The sequence below is a fragment of the Trachurus japonicus genome, chromosome 18 (genome assembly GCF_045865225.1).
Source record: "Trachurus japonicus isolate A0001 chromosome 18, Traja_1.0".
NCBI classification, from domain to species: Eukaryota; Metazoa; Chordata; class Actinopteri; order Carangiformes; family Carangidae; genus Trachurus; species Trachurus japonicus.
Genome location: NC_140924.1, coordinates 23,108,452 through 23,135,498, shown reverse-complemented (window position 1 = coordinate 23,135,498; position 27,047 = coordinate 23,108,452). Strand labels below are relative to the sequence as shown.

General features: G+C 39.9%; 1 protein-coding gene across 12 annotated transcripts in view; it reads left to right on the top strand.

The window, feature by feature from the left end:
* Positions 1-27,047, top strand: part of sorcs2 (sortilin-related VPS10 domain containing receptor 2) — a 311,391-nt gene that overhangs the window by 253,203 nt on the left and 31,141 nt on the right. For all 12 annotated transcript variants that reach the window (XM_085758983.1, XM_085758988.1, XM_085758984.1 and 9 more), the window contains exons 4-8: positions 8,755-8,919; positions 11,441-11,514; positions 15,740-15,804; positions 21,007-21,125; positions 25,678-25,767. In XM_085758983.1, coding sequence (XP_085615109.1) covers positions 8,755-8,919; positions 11,441-11,514; positions 15,740-15,804; positions 21,007-21,125; positions 25,678-25,767 — 513 coding nt within the window. The remainder of the gene's footprint in view (positions 1-8,754; positions 8,920-11,440; positions 11,515-15,739; positions 15,805-21,006; positions 21,126-25,677; positions 25,768-27,047) is intronic.

Here is a 27,047-nt window from a genome sequence, read left to right as displayed (position 1 = left end):
TCCTCTATGTCTCCTGTCATGTCAGTGTTGGAGTATGTTTAAAGCGGTGTTCTTCAACCTTGGGGTCGGGACCCCACGTGGGGTCGCCTGGAATTCAAATGGGGTTCGCCCGAAATATTTAGTAATTGATTTTAAAAAAATACTGATAAAAATCCTGCAGGCTAGATGATATGGGGCATGGCAGAGCAGCATCCTCTTTGTTGCGACAAGACAATTCATGGCTTTAAGGCTCAGTTCTTATACAGAATACAGACCATGCACTGATCTGTAAAAACACATTTACCGTGTTAATATAGAAACTATAGACCTGCTTTATAATCAAAGAACACATGGACATCTCCCTTGTCAGTCATTCAAACTTTATTAGCATTTTCCATAATGCTTGACAGACCGATGAGCTACAAAGATAAGGACAAATCAAGTATTGTAAGAACGCTGACAATGATAAAATAAATTTAAAAAGCTGCAATAACTTAATTTCTATAAACTTTGAATAACTTTTCTTCTGAACTTTATCTAACTATAACTTCACAACCCAGCACAACAAAAACAATCATGTACGTGATGGGTACTCTACCAGGTGAGCCCCCGAGGCGCCCCAACAGCAAGGTAATATTGTCACCTTTTAGAGATTACAATTATATAAGTGAAGTAGTGTTGTCACGATACCAACATTTTGGTACCGGTATCGGTACCAACATGTTTTTCGATACTTTTCGATACTTTTCGGTACTTTTCCAAATAAAAAGAGAACACAAAAAATGTCATTATTGACTTTATTTTAATAGAAAATCTTAGAACTATAACATATGCATCAGTACTGAACTCTTCCTAAATTAAATCATTAGTGGTCTGTTTAAAAATGATTATCAACTGCGTTATTTGAGGTCTGAAAACACTGCATCATTTTTTGTTATTTTGACCAGTTGTAATTTTTGGGAGAAATTGTTCTCAGTAGTTTATAGAATGAAACACAACCGTTCATTTTACACAAACACACACCTATTGTTTCCCATATGCAGCGCCACAGAATCAAGACCAAGCCCCCCCCCCCCCCCCCCCCCATCAACGCAATATCGCTCCGTTAATTCATCTCCGCGTAGCGCTGTTCACTCACTCACTCACAGAGAGAGGGAGAGAGAGAGAGAGAGAGAGAGAGACACAGAGAGCATGCCAGTGGTGATCCGCGGTAAAAACGAACTTATCAACCAGCTGTTTGCATTAATTAAAGGTGTACAGAAAAGAAAATTGAATTTGAGCCCACTCTGGGTCATAAAATTAGTGTAATAACTCATCTATCAGACGATGTAGGCCAAACTTTGTGCAAAATTCTATTTTTGAGTAAATCCGTGATGAAAGTGTGTATTTTAGTGTAGTTTTTTTTTTCGTATTGGATAATGCAGGCGCACGGATTATACGTCAGCCTGTACACGATTCACTAGCCACTGATATTGGATCCGTAATCCGTCATTCAAACGTCTGAGACACGCACACACACACGGAGCTCGGGCTCGCCCCAAACTTTGAATATCCCGCCCGCTCGATAACGACCAATCAAATTCATTTTCCTTACTCGGGTAAACTCGTGTTGCAGCTCGTGACAACTCGGCGCGACAAACGGGACAAACGGCCATTTCTGTACACCTTTAACGAGTCTGTGGCGGCCCGTCTCTCTCGCGCGCGGCGCGCACACACACACAGACACACACAAACACAGGCACATGGACAAGTGGCGCTGTAACGGTAATAAAAAAAAAGCACCTTGCTTCTTTTGTGACTCGCTCACTCGCTCGCTCGGCTCAAATTACAATGCGGCGACTTCACGCGGCGACGTCACCGCTGCCGGCGGCGCAAAATGAAAGTACCGGTCCCATCTAAGCGCAGTATGGTACCGTTTTAAATGCGTCAGTACCCCGGTACCACTCTAGTACCGGTATACCGAACAACCCTAAAGTGAAGCTATAAATATGTACGAATAGGCTGGGCCCACTTTTCTCCTTCTCACTGAATAAGTTCTATGATTATCTGTCTTTATATATCTCTGTAACGGAGCATCTCTGTGGATTTTATATAACACGTACAATCTAAGTCAAACTGGATCCTCTGTCTTATAAAGTGAGACCTGTCTACCTCAGGAAGATTATGGTCTGTACTTGATAAAATAACTTGACAAAAATATATTTCTGTAGGTTAGAGGCCTGAGAGGCTGTTACACTGACTCTCACGAAAAAATGAATGGGTGGTTCCCAGACTGAATCTCAATCTACATGAGGTCTGGTGTTAGCCAGGCTTTGTGTTTCTGCATCTAATCCAACATGTCAATCGTAAATGCTTATTCAGATTTATTACAATTTAAGAATAGTATGTTATACTTTATACATTATGGGCTGTTTGTGAGCCAATGATTGTGCCCGAAATCACCCAATGCACTGTGAAAAGTCCAGTACAACCACAGTCACTAGCCGAGTACACTATTGTTTGTCCAGTTTTTCTTTTTCAGTGATGTTATTTTCAACAGATCTCAACATTAAAGGGACAACAAGGAGTTTTGGAAAAGCGAAGCGTTTTCACACTACATTTATGAGCCTCCGCGCGCACCGTAAAATTCTTTGACCGGCGCAAGACAGACTCATGTTTTCATTCATCAATAATTAAAGTCAGAGGTTGGAAGACGATCACATACCGGCGTAGTTCCGACCATAAACGGCGATTCGGCGGCGTTATTCTCATGACTTGCCATGAAGGAAACGCTGGTCGGCTCGACCAGCATTTCCGCCACCACTAATAATAACAAAATAACAATAGAGACAGAACGATATATTTATCGAAAATGGGCCCATTAACAAGTGTGGGTAGCGGAGATTCATCCACATTAACGTGAGACTTTTTTATAACCGAATAGAAACTCCTCGTTGTCCCTTTAACTTTGTAAACAGGACTCATCTTTTAAATTTGATCCACTTCAATGTGTTTTTTTTTTAAACACTGTCTCGTGCAGCTCAGCGGCATCTTTCAACAGTTCAGCCTACGCTTCATTCAAACACCCTTACTCCAGTTTGAAATGTTGATTTCATGTTAAAAAAAGTTTTAACAAGAAGCCATGAAACCTGATTCAAGATATCCATGATGACATCAATGCATTAGTATCAGTAAATAGCAGGTAATCTGAGCTTCATCTGTTAAGTGCCCCTTTAAAAGCCTTTTTAATGGCATGTAGGTCTTCAGGTGTGTTTGACATGCTGCTATACTCTTGTGCATGTCTGTATCATGTACAAGCTTTCTCCATTCTAAAGACCTGGAAAGCTTTCATCACCCACGTCATCAGCACCATCTAACCCTCCACCTATTTCAACCTGTGACATGCAACAGAGATATATATATATATGTAGGCCTATACAAGTATTCTCATCCTCCCCTGGCCTGTAGACCACCATCATGCTCCAGCAGCCGCTCCTCCTCCACAGGCTCTTCTAAGATACTAAGAAGATTGCGTTGTTTTATAATAGATTATAAGGATGATAGCTTCTGATGTTTATCAAAACAGCAGGACTTGTGTGTCTTCGGCAGCTGCCTTTGTCAGGCCAACTGTGATGGAAAGATTATCAAATGTTGCACAGATTTCCTGTAGCACTCTGGAAAGCCACACTGCCGTTTAAGCCTTTTTGCAGATTAAAAGGAGCCACGTTTTGTTTTCTATAAGTCCCATGAATGTGTCACAACCCCGAGCAGACACAGGAAGTTTGGAGCCATGCTTTTATCTGCAGCGCACAATAGCAGCACTGTGCTTTCCGAAGCTTGAGTTATTACTTGGAGGAGGAAATCATTACGAGGGAGAATGTATCAAAGTCCTTTGATTGTGAACGACCATAACTGCTGCTACAGGGAGGGAATTGTAGTTTCTCTCTGCCCAGCCCCCCCACTCTTCCTCATCTCTGGTTCTTCCTCAAAAACTCACATTCTTATCTGTGAGACCCAAGCTCAGTCTCAGCTTCACTTTGAACTTGAAGCCATGCTTACTGTTTGACAACAGTGCCACTTGTTGGCAAGTCATGTCACTGCATCAGGAAACTGATGCCAGAAGTGAGTCGGTGCATCTTTATTTGGAACCCCATGAACTTTACTTGTAAATTTGAAAGATTGCAAAATGTTAAAAAGGTTAGAAATATTTATTTGATCATTTCTGGCATGCAAACTTCTGTTTCAGGCATTTTTGTTGTTGTTGTTGAAATGCTGTTGCTGTTTTTCCCAAATCCCCACTTCCGAACCCTAATCCAGCAGCCCCCCACCCTGCAACCTAATGGATTTATTTATTTATTTTTGAAGTTTATTTTTAGTCATCATGCTGGGTCACTGGGTCTCCATTTAATCATATTAATAAAGCTATTCATGGTTTTACATCATACTTAACCCTCCTGTTGTCCTCCTGGGTCAAGGAAAGGAAGGATGAAGAGAAATAAGTAAGTAAGGAAGGAAGGAAGGACAAAGGGAAAGATGGGAAGAAAGAAGGACGGGAAAAAGGAAAGAAAGATAGAAAGAGGGAGGGGAAGAGATTGGGTCAATTTGGTCAAACAGGAAGGAAGAAGTAAAGATGAAGGGAAGGAGGGAAGGAGGGAAAAAAGGATTGTGGAAAGAAGGAAGGGAAAAAGGAAGGAAAGAAAGATGGCTGGAGGGAACAGATTCGTTCAAGGAAGGAAGGAAGAAGGGAAATAAGGAAGGGAAAAGGGATTGTGGAAAGAAGGAAAGGAGGAAAGATGGAGGAAGGGAACAGATTGGGTCAATTTGACCCAGAAGGACAACAGTGTGTATTTTTAAAGGTTCAAACACACACATGTTCATGGCTCATGAATGAGACAACTGGTGGTCTCACTGTACGTTTTCCGTCAGTGACGTGGTGTGTGTGTCTGTGTGTGTGTGTCTAGGCGTTGTGTGTGTGTGTGTGAGATGTCCAGCTGTCAGAGCTCCACTAGGTTAGACTGAGTGATGTCCTTTAAAAAGAGACATGCTGGCAGGAGGCAGGCCGACCTGATTAATGGGCCTGTCCCACAGGGCCGTGAAGAAAAACCACAGTGAAATGTGCTTCAGAATTGGGTTTTATTCTGCAGTGGACAAAGAGACATCATGTAAATAAATTCTCCATTGCCAAGCAACAGGGACATTTTAATTTTTATCATTACTCATTATGTGAGGCAGTTCAGAGGAGAGACTTGCCAGATTGTGACTGGAGTGTGTTTTTAAATCCCGAAAACCACTGGAGAAAACAGAGTGAAACCTCTAAAGGTGCCCTTGAGCAAGGCACTGAACCGTGAGCTCTCCAGTGGAGCTGCTTGGCTTTCAATAGCAAAACACTCTGGGCATCTCCCAATGTGCAAATGCTTAGTCCACATTCCCAGTATATATATATAATGAAAGTGTGTCCATGAAAGCAATATGCCCTCCATCATTGTTGTCCCTCTTCTATCAGCCAAACAAACACCAGGCCTTTGCTGCTCAGGGACCTGTATTCAGAACATGCAAGAGTTAAACACAAACACAGAGCCAGCTCTCAAACAGCGCTGCTGACAAGACATGAGGCTTCTACACATGCAGCGGAATTGTTGTCATGAGTGTGATCTGTGTGTGCATGGAGCTTGTGCCCACAAATTCACTTTATCTATCTAATGGAATGAAACGACTGAGCTACAGCTTCAGAGGGTCAAGCTTCTGTGAGTAAGAGTCACACCATGAGGGGGGGTTCTCTTTCTCTTGCACTGTATAGTGCAGTGGTTCCCAACCTTTTTTGGCTCATGACCCCATTTTGACATCACAAATTTTTGGCGACCCCGATTTGGTGAACTCGATTTATATTCGAGAAAGTGGAGGTATCAAATATAGTTGTTTCAGATTGTGTGTGGTGTTTTTTATCATAATTTTAAAAAGAATAATGATTAGTTTAAAAACAGTTTTCTTAATCAGAAATATTTTTTATCAATTAGGCCTAGACATTTCAGGCGACCCCATTTGAATTCCAGGCGACCCCATTTAGGGTCCCGACCCCAAGGTTGGAAAACACTGGTATAGTGTATTTATGTAGTGTTGAAGGGGGGGGGTTATAGCTGTCATGGCAAAGTGTTGCAAGATACCAAACGTGTGCCGTTTACCACTCTGGATGTTGCAGCCGTATACATTCAGGGTGTGCCCCTTAAAAGTACATAAACCTATCATGTCTAGTGTTAAAACTACTAGACCTGTCTTCTGTATGCTGTTGTTGAATTCTTCCATTATCCCAAATTAATTCTCAAAGCAGAAAGATCTGTGATCTGAAGCATGGTAACGCTTCTCGTCAGTCGGTCAACGATGTCATATCCTCTATGATCTCGTGTCAGTGTTGTGTTTGTTTGACAGAAGCTCAACATTGACTTTTATCTAAAATCTTGATCTTTAAAGCCTCATGCATCTTTTCACATTTCATTACACAGCATTTTTCAACTCTATATTTTAATGAAATGAAGAAATTTAGCTTGTCTGGACCTGAAGTTATTATACTGTAGAAATAAACTGAGTAAAAGTTAGTTCAGCTCCAGATGGAGGACCCTCAGTGGATCATTCAGCTGCTGGTAAAAACCTGCTGAACATCTGGTTAATAAGTTATTAGAAAAATGAGCAGAACAAACTCTTCCCTGACACCTCTGTCCTCCATACAGCTTCTGTTTGATTCCCTGAACCACTGACACTGAATGAATCCAAACCAAACGCTAAACAACTATTCCCATGATCCCTTGCCATTTCATGATATAACCCCAAAACTATCTTTTGTTATTGCTTTGATTAAGATAGGGCAGAAGATACATAATGTGTGTGGAATGTCTTAAACTGCGGATGAAAGGTTTATGTTCATGTTTTGCCTGTAGTTACTGTACAGAATGCATCATGCTTTTGGGCTGTTTGGTTATTGGATTTGGGCCCCAAGCATCTGCTCAGATCTCCAGCTGTGGAGTCCAGTTTAGTAACGTGACATTTCCAACCTGAGTGCAACACTGTAGATGAAGTACTCTTACAACAAAACAATTGTGGTTCAGAGAGTCTGAGTGATGTTGTTATTATCAAAAGGAAAGGAATCCTAATTACTATGTGTCCACTGCCCATAATATACATCTACAATCATGCTGTAAAGTACCATTACAAACAACACTTTTCTTTATACACTGCTTTGTATCTGTTAATATAAAACCTTGGCAACTGATTGAACCAGGGGTTTAGAAAAATCACCACCATCAGTGAGTGATTTCATTACCTGGTTAACATAAGAAACAGTAGAGAAGATTCCTGTACTATGAAATACTTTCTATACAGAGCAGCTGTAAACAGCAGCATCTAGAAAAACTAATTCAATAGCTCACCTATCATGAACTCCTAATGAATGTGACTGGTTCATTAGTCCTATCGATCAGCCCTGTGGGCCTGAGTTTCGAGGATATAACTGTGATTGGTGGGTTGGCAGGTTCTGGTGGGCCAGGTCTTTAATTCTTTAACTTTATGAGCTATATAACTCTGAATAGATAATCAATACAGTGTTGCTATGGCCCAAGCAGCATATAAAGTTCACTGAAAGTCCTTACGGCCTGTAAAATGGCCTTGAATAAGCATGTGTGTGGCCGTGAATGCATTTATATTACTCAGTTTTCCAATAGAAATATGGGAACGACTGTAGCACTGAGTGCATCCAGGAGCATTAAGAAAGCTTCACTTCATTACATGGCAGCCTTATGCTAAAATCATTTGAATTTATTTCCTCCTCATGAGTCCACAATCAATATCCCATAATGAAAAGTGAAAACAGAATTTCAGGAAAGGAAAAATCACACTGATATAGTATGTATTCGGATCCATTACTCAATACTTAATTGAAGCAGCTGGTCAATGTTTTTATGAAGGAGAGCCTTGTACTTTGCTCTGTTCAGCTTTCCCTCAAGTCCGATCAAGAGAAAAAGGGGCACCTCAGTTCACGCATCAGTCAATGTGATGTTTCAGTTTTTCATTTATAACAAAGTAATATAATAATAGGCTATATAACAGGTTTGCAAGAATGCACTGTAGATGGACAGGTGCAGATGAGAGCGGTTATGCATGTACTCTAAGAGACTTACAAGTGAATACGCCACAATGTTCTAATGTTTCACCTCTAGGGTTGCAAAGGGGCGGAAAGTTTTCAGTGAATTTCCGGTAAATTTCCAGAAACTTTCCATGGGAAGTTAAGATGGGGAATTTCGGAAATATTCCAAATTGGAAACTTTCCATGGGAATTATGGGAATTTATGGGAATTTTGGAGAATTTATGGGAATTTTTGTGAATTTATGGGAATTAACTGGAAATTGCGGGTCATTTAAACAAACTGTATCATATCCAAACATAAATGTAAATATTTTGTTTTGTCATAAGCAGACATCCTTGCAAAATAATGCAATTTAAAAACATGACATTTCAACAGATTTATTTGTGAGTAGAACTTTATCAAGTTTTAATTCTTCTATGAACAATCAATTCTTACTGAACAACAAAAACATGAACCCTCCCCCCCAAGTTCCCTGTTAAGGGCCAACCTTCAATTTTGTAAATTTTGAATTTGTTCCCGTTTATTCCCATATATTCCCATATATTCCCGTTAGTTCCCACATATTCCCGTTAATTCCCATGGAAAGTTTCCAAATTCCCAGAATTTTGCAACCCTATTCACCACTGACCCCTCTTTTTTTTCTTTTTTTTTGTCTGTTTCCCAGGTGGTGCTGGTGGGTTCGTCCATAAATGAACGGGATCAGATGCTGTTCATCAGCACAGATGAAGGGTCCTCCTTCCAGCGACAGCCCATAGCCTTCACCCCAGACACCATCATCTTTCACCCCAAGGAGGAAGACAAGCTCCTGGCCTACTGCAAGGAGGGCAGGGTGAGTATCACAGCGTTGCACAAACACCACAAAAAAGAGGGAACAAAAGGTGGCACTGACATTGAACCACCAAGATTTCTCTGCAGGCACTGCAGCGATGCATTTAATTTCAATTTTCTCGAAAAGTAAAAGAAAACAAACCTCAGAGAAAACTGGATGTGTGATTAACAAAACAACAGTACAGCTGGGAGGGAAACATTCTCATGCAAGTGAAACAAAACAGTTCATCCAGACAATTCTAACCAAATTATCTGGAGGTCAGACTAAAACAGTAAACCTAAATGTTTCCACACTGCAGCAGAAAACTGAACACAACTACAATACATCAAGTCAGGGTTTAGTCTAAAGATTGTCTACAAATAAACAGGTTAGGTGATCATTTCACATTTCTCTTTGACATACATGTGGCTAATATGTGAGTAAGATTAATAAGAATATATATATAAAACTGATTGATATTTTGTTCAACATATATCAGAATTAAAAATTGAGTCTAGCTCATCTACTCTTGATTCCTGATGGATCAGGATTTGCTTGCTTCAGGTGCTCCAGGGGCAAGATCAGAGACTCATCAGAGAAGCCACATGTTTGAGCCTCAGCCTGACGCAGACTCACAGATCACTCACTGGGACCAGATTCAGAGTTCAGCAGATCTGCATGAAAGAGTGGCTAGCGTAGTCAGTATACTTTATATTTGTCATACAAATGGTTAATATTGTATAAAATATGTGTGGACTTCAAGCCTCTACAAATACATTAAATGAAACAATAACAGATAAAAGAAGGAGTGAGTGAGTTGAACTGCTCACAATTTATTTCCAGGCACATTAAGACCATAACCTGTGATAATGACCCAAAAGTAGTGATCAAGCAATGTTAAGTACAATGTTTATTTGTTTTGCAGCATACAGGCTCTACTGTTCCAGAACAAGTAGTAAACCAGCCACTTCCAAAAGTTGAATTCAACCACGAAGAGTCAGTCATGTTATATATGATCTAAAACTGTGGCACCAGTTTCTATATTGTGCATTCAGTGACTCCAAGCACACGGCAACAAAAATTTACTTTTTTTTTTTCATTTAGTTTATTGAAACAGGACAGTGTACATTACCATTAGTCAATTGAAAAAAAAAACAATGAAAAGATTCATGCTTCATTACAATGAAATAAAGATCAATACGATCAATTGCATTAAATTATTATAATGAATTTGTTTGATTCCCACTATAGAGACATTTTGTTTGTTATAAAAAAAAAATAACGTAATGTTTAATATATGCATAGAAACTGCTTGTTTCTTACAGATCCTTACACACTCATTCTAACTGAAAAGTTCACTGTCTTCATGGAACTGGAGCAGGAGATTTAGAGGTCGGACACCAGGTCCCACAATTCATAAGTTTGAGCCAGCCCCTCCTCAACTTCAATAATTTACACATAATTAAACAAGAGATTCAATTAGGTTTTAATCTGCTCCATATGGGTGGACTGCAGATGGAAGAATCCATTCAAACAGAACAAAAAAAAATCATTTAGCCAGAGGATGATGGAGGACGTTTAGCAGTCCGTGTGAATTAAAAGGGTTCATCAGCACAGGGACAGATTTCTATCAAGGTCAGACTCGGTTTTCCTTCATCGTTTTTCCACAGAAATGCTTCAGGAATGAATTTGTTCACAAATGATGAGTCATAGTTTGTAATGGCTCTGAGCAAGACAGGTTGTTATGAACATATATGGAGACACTAGGTAGTGCCCGTAGGGTAGAGCATCAGTGATGTTGGGGAATGAGCTACTAACGTATCTACCTCTCTCTCCTGAATATCCATGTTCATTTATATTCATGAGCGCTTCCACAGTTTCATAAAGTTATGTTTTGTTTCTGTATGATAGAAGAAGTTTGTGTGGTAAAGTCTTTTCCCAGCTTTTCAGATATACCTTGTGCAGGGCAATCAATAGACTTTCATTTTGGCAGCAATTACTGCCATACAAGCTTAAACACAACACACACACACATACACACTGGTACAGATACACTCTGCTCCTAAGTCCTAAGCACACATTCTTATACTGTACAAACCGCTCTTATTAAGAATTCATTGAGCTCAGTTTTAAAATCTTGCTTTTTTTGTCCAATAGAGTCATTTTATCCTCCATTGTAGAAGGTAAATCTACTTATAGGAATGTGGTTAGGATTTAGAATGTATTAGAATGTATTAGAATGTACTATATCTGGGAACACACAGGCCGTGTCGCCAGAGAAAAGACCTGCTGGTGTCATATTGACATCATATCAGCAGCTTTACATCTAACTTTCATCCTTATAATAAAGCCTCAATAACAAGGCTAAATACTATATTTGTCACCCATTTAAGCAACATTGTCTATCAAAAATAAATCAGAAATTAATTAATAATGAAAAGGAAGCCAACATTTGAGGAGCCTGCTGATGGTCATTATCCAAGACCAACTGTAGAGAGATAGAGGTGTTGACCTGGTCTTGTTCTTTCTCTCCTCTATACAGCTCTTTGCTTCCACAGACCTGGGACGCAAGTGGACTTTGCTTCAGGAACGAGTGACCAAGGACAGAATCTTCTGGTCAGTTCAACTTTATTTTCTCATTATTGATCAAAAAGGCCTTTCAGACGTCAGCTCAATGTGTAGAGTGTCTCAGGGTAATGCTGTAAGAGATTTAAACTTCTTTTTCCGAAGGTGATACAATAGAGCGGAGTAGCATCAGCTGCACTCCTTTATTCAGCATTTATAAATGTTTATGAATATGTTATCTATACAGTTGATAACATGGATTTCATGTATTGATGCAAGGTCATTATTTGGCAAGATGAAGTCAATCATTTTTACTTACTAATCTTACAAATGAGTTACTATCATTATGTCTGATCATGTGAAACTCTTTAACCATTTAGACATGCTGAAAGGAGGTTATAGCTTATAACTTGACAAATATCTGATGGGGGCAGGCACAAATGCTGATGATGGAGAAAACAAGAACATCTCAGTAACCAATAAGATATGACACTGACTAACTGTAGTGTAGTATAGATGCATGTGGCCTCTCTATTTGGCAAACGACAGGTCAATGTTTCCTTTTTATCTAATATGTTACAAGATCCTATAAAATTGACCATTTAATCAGTGGTTGGTACAGACAGCCGCTGGACCAAAACAGTCTGCTGTCAATTATATCTGGTTCATGAGATGCCATACAGTAGGCTACCAAACAGACAGTTCCACATTTAGCTACAATGATGTATACTGTATGTTTTCCCCGGCAGCTATTATTGTTAATGGTTTTCTTTTTTGACCATTTCCTGATGCCACTGCTATAAACACAACATTCCTCAAAATTATATCAGCTTTTTTTTACCAGCAGCGGAATGATCCATAGAGGTGTCCTCCTCCTCTCCATGCCAAACAGAGCAGAGCATTAAAACCAATAAAACTAATAAAGCACTTTGACCTTAAACATCAGTGATTCACCGACACTCTTCAGTTCACACAGGACAGGACGTCTCCAGCGGCTGGGAGCTGAGCTATCTAACATTTACGCAGCATGTTTCCCCAGACGATTTCAGATCCAGACATCTAATGACTAAAATCCTTCTTCTTTTGAACATATAGCCAAAAGCTGAAAATCACCAATTTGTAAAAAAGTGTAGTGACTTAAAACTAGATACTAGTTGTGATGTAATGCATTTTAATGTGGAAATTCGACCTATAATTTTTTCACTGACATTTCACTCTACACATCCAAATTTTGCAGCATTTTTTTAGTCTGACTAAAGCTGAAAGGATCAAGAATGTAGGACAAGAAATTATTGTTTTACAATGTACATTTCATCACCTTAAAGTGATACGCCTACATTTTTTTTTCGTGTCTTGCCTCACTCCCGAGTCCATGACAAGCAGATAGACACCATCCTTTCGACTGTGCGTGCAGTAACGAGGGAGAGCCCGTATTGCCCGTAGCCTAATTAGCTTAGCTCAAACGCTGGAAGTGTATAGGAAGTGTTAGCCTGCCTCCACCTAAAGTCATCAGAGAAACTCTTAAGCAACTCTAAACAGAAACCGGCGGGCCGATCTTCGTCTCAGAGTTGACAAAACTCTCCGGTGAGGCATCTTGAGCGGTCAAATGCCGGTAACGGGACGAGATCGTTCAAAATGGAGGGTTCAAGCAAAGACGGTTTATTTTGGTTCAAGCTAGCTACATCGAGGGAAGGTTAGCTTCCTATTTCAAAGTAAAAGCACAAATTCTATCGTCATGGTTTTCTGTATGTAAAGGGCAACGGGTGTTTTATTTTGTAAAAGTAACCGGAAGTGCGTTGGTCACAACAGCTAGCTTGAGTAGCGCCGAATTTGTCCGAACAAAATTGTAAACAGCTGGTATTTAGACAAATTAATGACACACTGCTGACCTAAACGGCTACTTTCTCGCCTAAAAATGTTTGAAATGTTGATAAAGTGATATATTTACAGAGTTAAGAGCTAAAATGAAATCAGCTTCTGACTGCTGTTTTCGGCTCGGGTAGGAGGCAGGCTAACTCTACCGATGCACTTCCAGCGTTAAAGCTAAGCTAATTACGGGCGATACGGGCTCTATCTCCCTTGTTACTGCACGCACAGTCGAAAGGATGGTGTCTATCTGCTTGTCATGGACTCGGGAGTGACGCAAGACACGGTGTATCACTTTAACTCTGAAACTGAATACACACTGTTGTATTTCGATTGGCTCAGGTAAAACTGCGTGAAACAAACACTCAGTCCTTCATGCCCACATTTACAGTAAAGTTACGACCGTCTCACTGCTGAAAAGAAAAATGTGTGGATATTATTGTTCATACATGTGCTATAGATGTGTGTGTGTGTGTGTTCAGGAGCAGACAGAGTTAGCTGGCTCTTGCTTTACCCGGCCCTGTGGCCCAACAGTCATAAAAGCAACAAGAGAACAGGAGTTTGGCAGCCGCCGCGCATCAATCACATTAAAACCATCACATTAAAATCATTTGGCTGCGGGGGTGGTCTGACAAAATGTGTTCCAGTGGACCTTGTTCTTGTAACCCCAAGCTGTAAAGTTTTTTGTGTGTTGTCATTCTGAATAAAAAGTAACAGTGGTTCTGAAATTGAAATGACATTTCACAGGGTGACAGCGGACGACAAAAGCAAACGTTTGAGAACAGGTGATAAAAATGAAATGCTGTAAAAAGGCTTATGGATAAAAGAATAATCCAATAGTAAAACCAGAGCAAACATGATACTGAATTCCAGCCCAGGGAGGATGTTTTTGCAATATGCTGCCACTACACTGGTATTCTAGCTAAATGTACCTCTTATCTGACTGCAAATGCCTCGGGCAAAGCTGTTTAATATGATGACTCGGATGGGCCTCTCCATCAAAAACAGTAATGAAAAAGAAAAGAACCTTCTCCCTAGCTGCACATAGGACAGCGAGACGAGGAAGTAACAAGTGTCTCAACAACTGACAGAGAGAGAGATCCCCCACAAGACTGTTTAGTTTGCTCAGTTGTCTGGTCTGTGTCATTTTTTTCTGAATTTGTCATGGTATCATCAGAAAAGTTGAATTTCTATTGTATTGATTAGCAGACAAGTACACACTTTGCTGTCTGAAGTCCCTAAAGATAATGGATCAGTAAGCTCACACAGATCAAGTGGAAGAAATAAATCCTGTAACGTTTCCTATGATCCAGTTTCTCTCCCCTTCTCCCTCCCTGTCTTGCTAATTGCTCATAAAGAGTCTCTAAAGGCAAAGTAATGAGGTTTTAAATCTCCACTCTATCTTTACTGGGCTGGGGAAATTTCACAGACTACACTACACAGTCCTAATCAGATGAACTATTTGGTTTACTATCTAGAGAAGGGCAGACAGAACAGGTCCATTGCGCAGTATGTTAAAATTCAAAATTCAAAAGCATAACATAAAACGATAATCATTTCGAATAACATGAAGAAACTTCTCAAACTTTGTTAAAATACTGTAGGGACTCTTTTGCTTTTCTCTGGAAATAAGCTTCTGATTTTGTGTTGAATTTTAATGGGGAGTCTTGACATCCTGAGGCCCAAAATTCAAATTCTGTGAGTGTGTAAGTTTAGACTGAACTAAAACAAGTTTGTCTACAACTGTACTTATAGAATGGGCGTAGATTAATGTAGTTTGTGGCCCAGAGAGAAAACTTTCAGATGAGGTGAAGAGATAGACTACCGCGGTTATAAACTATATTACTTGTAAAATTAACAAAAATGACAACAAGTTTTAAACTGCCATAAATCAAAATCTGTTGGAGATTTCAAAAAGTTCAATAGCTGAAAGTCTTAATGGTTGAAGTCTGTAGCTGAAAGAATACTGAAGATGTTGAAGTTCAGAGAAGCTGGAGTTTTGAAGAATTGAACATGTCCTAATTCATTTGCATGGGAAAAGAGATGCAGAAAAAGTTATATTTTTAATTATAGAGAATACAAAAAAGTTGAATAAAGGCATAAATGTCCTGCATGATATGATACAATCCCAATCCCACATCTGGACAGGTCACCAGTCTATGGCAAGGCCAACAGAGATAAACAACACACACACATTTAAATTCACACACTATGGGCAATTAAGAGTTGCTAATCAACCAACACAGAGAGAACAAGCAAATTCCACCCAGGGAGGCCCAGGAATCAAACCCACAACATTCTTGCTGGCATACAGGGATGTTAACCACCACGTTGGCCATGAATAACACTTTCATTATGAATAAACATTTGTTTTTTTGTTTGTGAAATGTGGTAATCTCCTGTGTTGCAGGTCTGTGTCTGGAGTGGATGTGGACCCTGATCTGGTGCACATGGAAATGCAAGATTCAAGTGGAGGTACTGTACTGTGATGTCCCTGCTCATTTATCTCTTGGCACTGTTCACGGTTGGTCACACAAATCACTTTAATGGGGTTGCTGAGTCACAGATTTGATGATGCAAAGTAAAGTTATGTGAAACCTTTACAAAGGGTTAGGGTGTACACTACAGTATTCAGACCTGGTTTGTTTGGAGCAGTTGTTCTGAAACAGGGAGTGTTTAACCCCAAAGCTTGGTTGGTTTGGTCATATGTAAACACAGCAATTGAGCTCGGATGCGAGCAAGAAGGAGTCATCTTGGCTCACTTCCATTCGAGAATATTGCTGACCAATGAGAGAACAGTTGTTTCATGCATGGCATTTTTTTTTACAACTTTGGACCGGTTGGGATTGTTACCTTGTGAACACGACCAAACGACCCAAAAGAAAAATGCAACAACTGTATCGTTTTAGCCTCTGAAGGGGAACAAAGCAAACGAGCCACATGTCTGAATACACCCTTAGACTTTGGTTAACTGTATAATGCAAATCTGTGCCATTACCAATTACAAACCAACCAAGCAACAGCAACAGACTTGTTTTCAAAACAGGAAAACAAATTCATTTAGCTTCCGCTGTGACAAGTTTTTTTAATAAAAAAAAAAAAGACCAGAATTGAGTGTGTGTGCACAGAAAACATTTACAGAAAAACTTGCATTGTTTACACTGAGCAGTCTCAGAAGGCAGTGGCAGGTTGTGTGCTTTATCAACCTCCTGTACACGCACAAGACATGGATGCACTCAGACCAGGGCTAGCTCAAAACCTGGTACAGTATGTCTGGACCTCCTGTGGTAAAGTCTTTATTTTTCAATCACAACGTTGTCTGACAAAAATTGACTACACACAATCACAGAAATGAGAGAGTGTAGCACACCGTACACAATCAAATTAAAGAAAAATGTTACTTAAAAAAAACTTGCAAACTAACAAAAGCTAATATGTTTTTGCTCATCATTCACAATAAATGGTTTGCAAATATGCTGTGTTTTTGCAGAATTGTTCACATCATTTATAAGAAATTGCAAAAGTAAAAACTCGTTTGAAAAGATTTTTATAATAACAGAATGTGAATGTCAACTGGAGAGGTCGACGGATGAATGGTCCATCAGAAATTAATAGAAAAGTGCAACCATGGTGATGAAATAAAAATAAGGAAACAAAAGTAACTAAGACGTTTAGGCCGAGGCCGACTGAAGATGGCTGTGTAGGCCGAAACGTTTTTGTCTTAGTTACTTTTGTTTTCTTATTTATTTCATCACCATGGTTGCACTTTTCTATTAATTTTTGATGGACCATTCATCCGTCGACCTCTCTAGTTGATATTCACATTTTTGATCAGTGTGCAAGCTTTTTCCTGTTTTCTTAAATGTTTGTTGGCCTACGCACCTGGAAAGAGAGTTTCTTTTTTGGACAGTGAGTAAAAGCATAAGCACCTTTTCTTCTTTTTATAATAACAGCCTTAAATGAAATGTTCAATCCCCATGATTGAAAGATTGCAGTTTTGTCAGATACCTTCAACCACATTATGTGACTTGATCCAGTGGGGCCTTAAACATGCTCTCTCTATCAGTCAAGGTAGTAATACTGGAAATACATGTAAAGTAAAGTAACGGTTGACCTCTTCATGGGTGGGGGTGGGGGAGTCAATGGGGATTTAATGGGTGAGTTAAGGAGGGGAGTCGTGGGCCCCCAGGGCAACAACAGCAAAGCTGGATTACCATATCAGCTGGGTGACAGACAGGCAGGTTAATGCTTCACCCGCCAATAAGGGCCAACAGGGTAATACAAGTACTGAGTGTATTTGAGATTGTGTGGCTGTCTGCGTTCTGGACTTCGCCTCCTTTGGGTCTCTCAACCCATAATCCCTCACTCTAAATAAACCTGAGCAGACAGAGCAGCAACAAATCCTGAAGGTCATGTGAACAAAGCCAAGGGTATGTTTTTTTTTTTAAAATATATTTCAGTGACAGTGTTTTCCATGCAACTCTCACCCTCCATACTGTAAATGCACTCCTTGAATCCCTTAAAGAGACACAGTACGTTTACATGACACTTGAAAAAAACGAATTATTACCTTGATCCAACTATAACTGGACAACTGAAGTGCATGTAAACGCCTTAGTCCGACTGAAATCGGAGTTGAAGAATTCCGATTAAGACACCCAGATAATGCGATTGGAATTCGACTTTCTCCGGCATATACGCCTTCATTGGAGTTTAACTAGACAACGCATGTGCGCATGCTCCACACCCCCCGCACTGGCGTAAGATCTCGGAACAAAAACATCCAAGAAAGCCGGTCGCAGAAGCTGTTGTTGTAGCATTACGGGTTCTTGTCTGCCTCTCGAAATCACCATGACCACGAGGGATAGCGCGCACCTTATCTGCACAATAAGTAACGCACACATTACATACGAGATGAACAAAGCTGTACGATTAACCATCTCGCCACCTGGTGTTGAGGAGGAGGACACGTTCCGTCAGTTATTCGATTTTCTCAGTTGCATGTAAACTAGGGCTGCCACGATTAGTCGACTAGTCACGACTACGTCGACTATTAAAATCGTCGACAACTAATTTAATAGTCGATGCGTCGTTGTTTGTTTTTTATTTTATTTTGTTTTTCTCTCAAAACTGCTGCCGCACCTTCCACACACACACCCGCCGCCGCAGCCGCCCACCACACACACACATGCACTCACTCACTCACTCAGTACACATAGGTGTTCTCTCTCTTTTCTCTCTCTACCTGTCTTGTCCCTCTTCAAGCGGCACCGGTGTAGCCCCCCACCGTCCCTCCGCCCCCGCCCCCACCGCCGCCACCGCTCCTCTCCCTCTCTCTCCTCTCTCTCTCTCTCTCTCTGTGTCATTTTAAATGAGAAGCGCTACTAGGAGCGGTACCGCCGCTCCATCGTTTTAAATCACGGACTGAAAAACAGCCGTTCGTCATTTAAAAATAAAATCGCGGACTTTGAGAGTCGGTGTTGGAGAACTAGAACGTTACCGCGTCCGGTCACAGCGTCCTGGTCACGTAATGAGCGCTCATCTTAACGAGGAAGTCTTCTCTCCTGGCGTAAAACTACGTCAATATTTTCCGGTAGCTTCTCATCACAGTCCACACCTTGCAGAGTTTGAGCTGCACCTCAGTTTCACTTGTTTTCATTTGACAGTTTCACACAGAACTTTCTGGTGGAGTCTTTCTATGTTTCTCCCTCTGTGACAGTAAAAAGGGAACATTTAATTTTTTTCAGACAAGACGATTGTCTTATAAACTATTCGATTTTTTTTTAACAGAACGACTAGCCTATTATTTACACTGAGCAAGTTATATTTGAATATAGGCCTACCAAAACTTTATTATTGTGAATAATTCCTTAGTTTCAGGTGTCCACCTCATTTTATTTAAATGTAGCTATGTTTAATGCCAGAGACAAATGAAGGAAAGAAAAACCTAAAAAACTTAAAGTATTTATTTTGGTGTTGTTTAGGCCAGTGCCTTATCCTTATTTTACTGAGCTGTTTGCACTTTATGCTACAGTTAAAGCTGCATATTTCATTAAATGTTTAATGAACTATCATCTTAATTGTCTTTATTTTTAGTTAGCATATACCTTAAACACTTCAAGCTGAAAGCTAATGATGGTATATAAGAGCAGCTGCATGCTGGTGCGATAAGCTGTATGTTTTGCATTCAATTTACGTATGATCCGATTAGTCGACTAATCGAAAAAAATAGTCGGTGACTAGTCGACTATCAAAATAATCGTTTGTGGCAGCCCTAATGTAAACTGGGACAAGGACAGAAGTCTGATTAGACGGCAAAAGCGAATTTTGAGCATAGCTCGATCAAGCTGTGCATGTAAACGTACTGACAGTCTCTTAACCAACGCACAGAGAGATGCTGCCTGCAATGTGAAAATTGTCACCTAGCCTGTGTATGTGGAGGGTGAATGGGCGAGGCTGACTGTCTGGGCCAGCTGCCTAGACATGAGAGCTCTTCCTGGGGCTAGACAGTACCACATGCCCGCCCTCCCCTCCTCCTCCCTCCACCTTTTCATTCTCCTCCCTTTTCCTCTCCTTGCTTCTCCTATGCACCTTATTGCATACATTCTACTGAGCTGCTCTGGTTTCATGGCTGCTGCTCAATAACTGCAGGGAAGAAGAGGAGCACTTCCAATACACTCAGCCTCACTATGGTTACAGCAAATAGACTTTTATAATTTAAATTTTAATTATATGCATCACTTTAACTTAAAGCAGCTACAAAGAACTTTTAACTGGATATGCAAAAGTCTTTCTACTGATGTCTCTGTATGACCTACAACAGCAAACGAGGCCCTCGATGGGAATCTCAGCTATTTCTTAATAGCTTAATTTTTTTTAACAAGGCCCACTGAGGCCCCCCCCCCCCCGATCCATGATTGCACTTTGACACTTCTTTTTTAGCCATATATACATATATATTTTTTTATACTTCTCTTAATATCTTGGTTGCCCCTATATTTATTTATAAATGTCTATATTTATACATTCTTTTTATCAGTCCACCATAGCGTGCATGGCATGTCTGAGTGTGTTTGTATGTACTGCTGCTGTAACTCGTGAATTTCCCCGTCGTGGGATGAATAAAGGCATACTTTACTTACTTTTTAGTTTATCTCTAGAGTCGCCAGAGTGAGCCAGATGTGTGTCTTAACGACACTTTTGTCCACAGGGGTCGCCAAAATCAACACAAAATGAAAGATCTTTCTAGATGCTTTAAAGGGATACTTCATCCAGAATCAATAATTCACCAATTTTCTACTCACTGTCAGAATTCCGGGGGGGGGGGTCCGGCTGGCAACGGATTTTCATATAATGGCGGCGAATAAAGTTAACTTTTGAATCGTCCAAATCACACATTATGAAACATCCAAATACCTCCATACTGCTCGTCCGTACTGACCCAAGTGTCCTGAAGCCGCCACATGAAAAAGTTGTTTGGAAAAAATTAATTTGATCTCTGTTTTTAGCCTTGTTGTAGCAGCAAATCGTTAGACAGTGTTGTAGTTACAGGATGTGACCTGGTTGCCCAGACACATCTATTTTGTTGTTGTTGTTGTTTTGACCCAATCCTAACCTTTTTTTAAAAAACATTTTCCAAAAGTAACCACTCTTCTCTGTTTGTGTGCCTCCCTGCAGGTTACCTGTATGTCACCTGTCTCATCCAGAACTGTTCAGACAAAATGGTGACAGCTCAGTTCCTTGGCAAGATCGACTACAACTCGTTGTTGGTGCAGGACGACTACATATTTGTGAAGGTAAATATCAAAAAGCAAAAGACAAAAACTGTCACTATTAATATTATAAGGAAGTGCTAATTAATGACCTTACTATATGGTGGCATGATTAAGAATACAGCCCCATACCCCTTAACCTAGAACTTCCCATTTTGTTGAAGAAGTGTGTTCACTTTAAGAATAAAGCTTTTGTTGGACTCTTGGTTTCTTAGTCAGGGATTGGGTGGCTGAACATATTTCAGGACTCCAAACAAAAAAGGAAGATACGGGGTGGCATTTAGCTCACTTAGCAGGGTTAGTCAGTGAGATCTAAACCTCAAATACAAACCCTCACATTAGTCAGATGCATATATCTGAGAGAATGCTAGAGGCTCCATGTCCATGCCTGTTACAGAGGTAAACGTATGCCAGTCCTGTGTCTTGTTTTGGTTTTTACATGATTCAAATAGCCGAAATAAGGCTGTAAAAGCCTTCACCGTGAAGGAAAGAATATCTAAGACTAAGCATTTTCAGCAGATGTAGAGTGTAACATTGTAAGACCTTGAGCAGCTTAAATGAAGTGACTAGCTGCATTTTTGCAAACCTTTTGCATTTAGATGTACTGTATGTGCCATGTTATTTATTTCCATTCAGCATATGTGCATGTTGTGTTGCAACAGTCACTGTATCTATTCACTTGACAGTGCCCACACACTGCAGCTTTCAGTCCATTTCACTGATAAACGCTGCTGCTCTGATAACACAGGGCCGGCTGCTCGAAAAGGAAAAGAAATGTTGTTTAGGACAGTGTGCAGAATTAATCTGACCTTGTCTATAATTGACTTGCCATGCAGTGTAGTGCAGTACTGCACACTCCAAGACCAAGAGCTGAATCCTATTTGCATGTGGTAACAGTACAATATATATGAACTGGTATAACATAGGTTCCCTATAGAGGTGTTAGATCCTCTCTCTGGTCCATCATCCTCACAGTATTCCCTGTTTTACCAGCCCAGTGATGTCAGATGTGGGAAAACACACAAAACAGAAAATAAGAGTAACATTTTTGGACTTTTTTCATTATCAGTATTATTTCCATCACGTCTGAAGTGAGGTTTTTCAGATTTCAAGTCCCTCCCTCTTGTCACACAAAATGCTTTATGAACTGTTATATCTAGGGATGTCACGATTATAGATTTTCTTGGTAAGATTATTGTCAGAAAAATAAACACGGTATTACCATTATCACGATTATTATGCATCAATAAATTTCACAACATTATGAATGTGTAAAATCAAATAAGGTCAAAATATTACATTACTAATCTCTTAATATAGGACTAGTTATTAAGTGTTTGAAATATTTAAGTAATTAATTGTCATCTATACCAAATTACAAATGATACATTAACATTTAAATTCCTACCAATTAAATGTTACATTAGATAAATGGACCAGTATCTGTGCATTTTCCTTTACTTTGGTGCACATCTGTCGATATGGTTCCGACTAGGGCTGTCAGAGTTAACGCGTTAATCGCGATGAGATTAATTAAAAAAATTAACGCGATTAAATTTTTTAATCGCGGTTAATCGCGGCCCATTTTGTCCTCTGTCTGCTGGACTGGAGGACTGGAGTGTGGGACCTCCAGTCCAGTAGGTGGTGGTAAACCACCTTCAAGTTGGTTGCTACACAAATATACACAGTCTAACATATATCCACAGCTCCATCCATTGATTTTTTGACGGCTTTGTTGTCAACAAATGCACGTGGCCATGTATTGATTTTTTGACGGCTTCTGTTGTCAACAAACGCACATGGCCAGGCAGAGGTGTAGCAAAGTAACGGGCAATTTCCACTGGATGCAATTCGTTTCAATTCTGTGTGAGTTTCATGCATGTGATTAGGTAGGCCTACTAGGTCTGGTCTAAAAGTTGTTTGTCTAGAGATTATAACACTTTGGAGTGTTGAAAGTCCAAAGCGCCATATATAATATTTTTAATAGAGATTAATCGCGAGTTAACTATGGAAAAAATGCGATTAATCGCGATTAGAAAAATTAATCGTTTGACAGCCCTAGTTCCGACATAATCATTTTTGGAAAGTGACGGTATTTAGGAATCTTTACGATCAATTAATAGTGGCGTTTAATACCGCGATTAATTGTGAAAACAAGTAATCGTGACATCCCTAGTTATATCCATAAGCAGTAGAATCTCCAACACAACGCCTCTGAGCAGACTTTTACCACTTTTCCACCAGAACTAGCAGGTGTTTTAAAAACAAGTAGTCCTGAATGACCCCTTATCCACTGCAAGTCAAGTTTGTTTTTCTGTGGACTGAGGGCACACAACTGAGAGTCTTTGATCAGTAACTGTGTGTTTTAAAACTGATTTCATGGCTGTATCTCACTGTTTTCATCCATGGTGTTTGTAGTTAACAGTTCTTGTTGGACAGATTACCAGTGTTAGAATTCCACAATTTACATGTCATTTTGTCAACTCTGATCTTATGAGACTTCTACTGGTTCAGAAAGCCTGGTAACACTTCCACTATAATGGGTTGTTTGCAGGATTGATATGAGGGGTTGGGGTTGAGAAGTGGCCCTCAAGGTGCTTATTGGCTCAAGAGAAATATGCTGAGTCAGAGCGAAGAAAGCATAGTTAGCATTTTGACACACACACACTTCATTTCATCTCACTTTGCCATGCCATTCTTTAGAAAGTTACAAAAACATAGTTGATGGTGTTTCCGTCAGGGGTTCTGTTAAATGCGGTTAAATGCTTTTCATTGTTTCATAATTTTTTTCTCATTGCTCAGCATAAAAACTCCCATGGTAGTCTGCCCCTTTCAATCAGAAACAATGATTGTAGTCCCAGCTCAAATCTGAACTCAGACTGAGGCTCCGAGCCCAAAATAGGATGAGTGAATTCAACTTCCCCGACGCATTTTAAGAGCTGCAGCTCCAAAACTTTGCTCATCTTACAAAAAGCCAAACGGTGACAGCTAGTGCATTTCAGGAAATGGCTTGCCAGTGTCTGAGGCCATCACCTGGGTTATGACACGTTCAGTTGCTGTTAAGTCACTGTCAGTCACCATTGTTGTTATTTTTTTCACCGAGCCTGCTTTTTTAATACGGAGCCTCAACTGTTTAGATATTCTGGTTCAGCATCTTGTTCAGCTTTCTGATCATCTCTCTCCGTGGTTCAGCCTGTTACGCACAGCTCCCAGTTTGTCAGGTGAATGTGAAGGTCTGTGCAGAAGAGAAGTTTCTTTGCATCCAGCTTTCAGCACCGTGTTGGTGACTCACCAGACAGTGAACTCTGCTCCCTGCTCCACTAAATGCATTTTTCAGAATCAGAATCAGAATCAGCCTTTATTGTCACCATACAGAAGTACAGCGGAATTTCAGCAATAAACCCATCCGTACATATACAGCATACAATACATACAATAAGACAGACATAACAAGATGACTGGGCGATAAGAGGGGAGGAGAAAATAAGCAGCTCCCAGACTATGCTCCTGTGTGGGAGTACAGTGTGGGACCGGGAAAAAACCTCAGCAACATAAAACTTTTGTTAAAACGTTGGAAAAATCTCCTTCATTACTATGTTGAATAACCAAGAGCTCAGCACTGCGGACCCATGGGCTAAATCACACATCTTGCAGATAACATTTTGCAATGACACTCAGACACAAGGTCAAAACATTAATAGCCAGCTGGTACATACATTAGGGCCGTCAATATACATTATATATATATATATATATATATATATATATATATATATATATGTATGTATGCTGAACTAAACTGTATTTTCTTACATAAAAGCCTTAAATTCTGTTTTTTCTGCGGCCATGTGGCTCTCAGCTCTCAGAATGTGCTATACAGCCTTTTGCTGGTATAATCACCCACTCAAAGGCCTTTTACAGTAGAAGCCGCATTCACCCTTTCATACAGCACTTCCCCCTACACATTTCCAACACAGCACCTTTCTACCATATATAGAAACTTACACACCAGTGTCACCTCATGGGGCAGCATCTTGGCCAAGGATACTGAGGAAAAGAATGTGGAGCAGCCGGGAGATGAATCACTGACCCTCCGATTAGTGGAAGACCTGTTCTAACCCCTGAGCCACAGCAGACTCCCCAGTTTAAACTCTTGGTTGCAAACTAGTTCCGTGTTTTATTTGAAGTGGGATAAGCAAGGTCCTAAATAATTGTAATTAATTCTAGATTTTCTTTTATTTGTAGCTCAACCTTCCTGATGGACAGAATTGATTTGCAACTATTTTGATAATTGCTGAATCTTTTCTTGAAGCAAAAATGCTTAAAACATTATGATTTGTGTGTTATATGACTTTGTACGTTTGTCTTCGGCATTTTTTCAGTTCTTTTCACTATTTGAAAATAATTGATAGCTGCAGCAAGGCAATGAATCCATTATTGTGCCTGTTGAAAGATGACTCACTGACAAGCAAAGGAATGACTCAGACAATCTTTTATCAGAAGAGAACATCTGCTGCTGCTAGAAGAATGTGTTGTGTTATGTGTTGTTTTATCTGCTTTTTTGTGCCTTCACCAGGTCACCACAGGGAACCGTACCAAGCACTATGTGTCCTACCGCCGCAACGAGTTTGTCCAGATGAGGTTTCCCAAGTACGCCTTACCAAAGGTAAAACACAGCTTCAACTTGTTTTGTATTGAATACTTTAAAGAAAGAGTAGATCCACACTATGGTAACAGAGATAAGTCAGATCACTGTCTTGTTTCTCATGGTGAAGGAGATTCACTCACTGAACTGAAGTCTGGAGCTGTCTCTACTGCTGTGTCTACGGAGACATGGATGCATGGATGGGTGCTTTTATTTTTTATTTTATACGACGGAGTATTAGGGCCACATTGACAAATAAAAAAATCACAAACTTCGAGAATAAAGTCGTAAATTTACGACTTTATTCTCATAATGTTATGACTTTTTTCTCGTAGGAAATGTACGACTTTATTCTTGTAAATTTACGACTTTTTTCTCGTAAAATTTACAACTTTTTTTTTTTTTTTTTTTTGTTATGTTATGACTTCTTTTCTCATAGGAAATGTACGACTTTATTCTCGTAAATTTATGACTTTATTCTCAAAGTCTGTATAAAGTCTGAATAAAGTCGTAAATTTACGACTTTATTCTCATAATGTTATGACTTTATTCTCGTAGGAAATGTACGACTTTATTCTCGTAAATCTACGACTTTATTCTCGTAATATTATGACTTTTTTCTCGTAGGAAATGTATGACTTTATTCTCGTAGATTTATGACTTTATTCTCGTAGATTTACGACTTTATTCTCGTAATGTTATGACTTTTTTTCTCGTAGGAAATTTACGACTTTATTCTCCTAAATTTATGACTTTATTCTCAAAGTCTGTGTTTTTTTGTTTTTTTCTCAATGTGGCCCTAATACTCCGTCGTAGAATCACGGGTGATCTAACAAGAATTTACATAATAATCCCCAGTTCATACTTTTGAGGATGAAGTTCTCCTTCGCCTTAGGTGCTGAAATACAACTGTACAGCTCTGTTGCCACTGTTCCACTTGGTGTCAGATGTTAGGACAATGTCTGTACTCAAAGTACTCACCTGATACACGATAAGGCACATTAAATATTCACCACCAATCATCGACCCAGTTGCATCCCATGTCACTGACATAAGCTGAGACGATAAACGATGCACGTGGGTGGCACAGGGCTGGTCGAGTGTCTCTGAGTGCTATTGAACTGTGATTGAATGTACAGTAGAGCCCGGGGGAGACGTCTCCTACAATTTTCTGCTGTAAAGTAAGAAAACCGTGGAGACATTTACAGGAATTGACACTCCAACAGAGACTCTGACACACACATAGACACACATGCACATGCACACACACATACACACACACCCCTAGGAAATGTATAGAA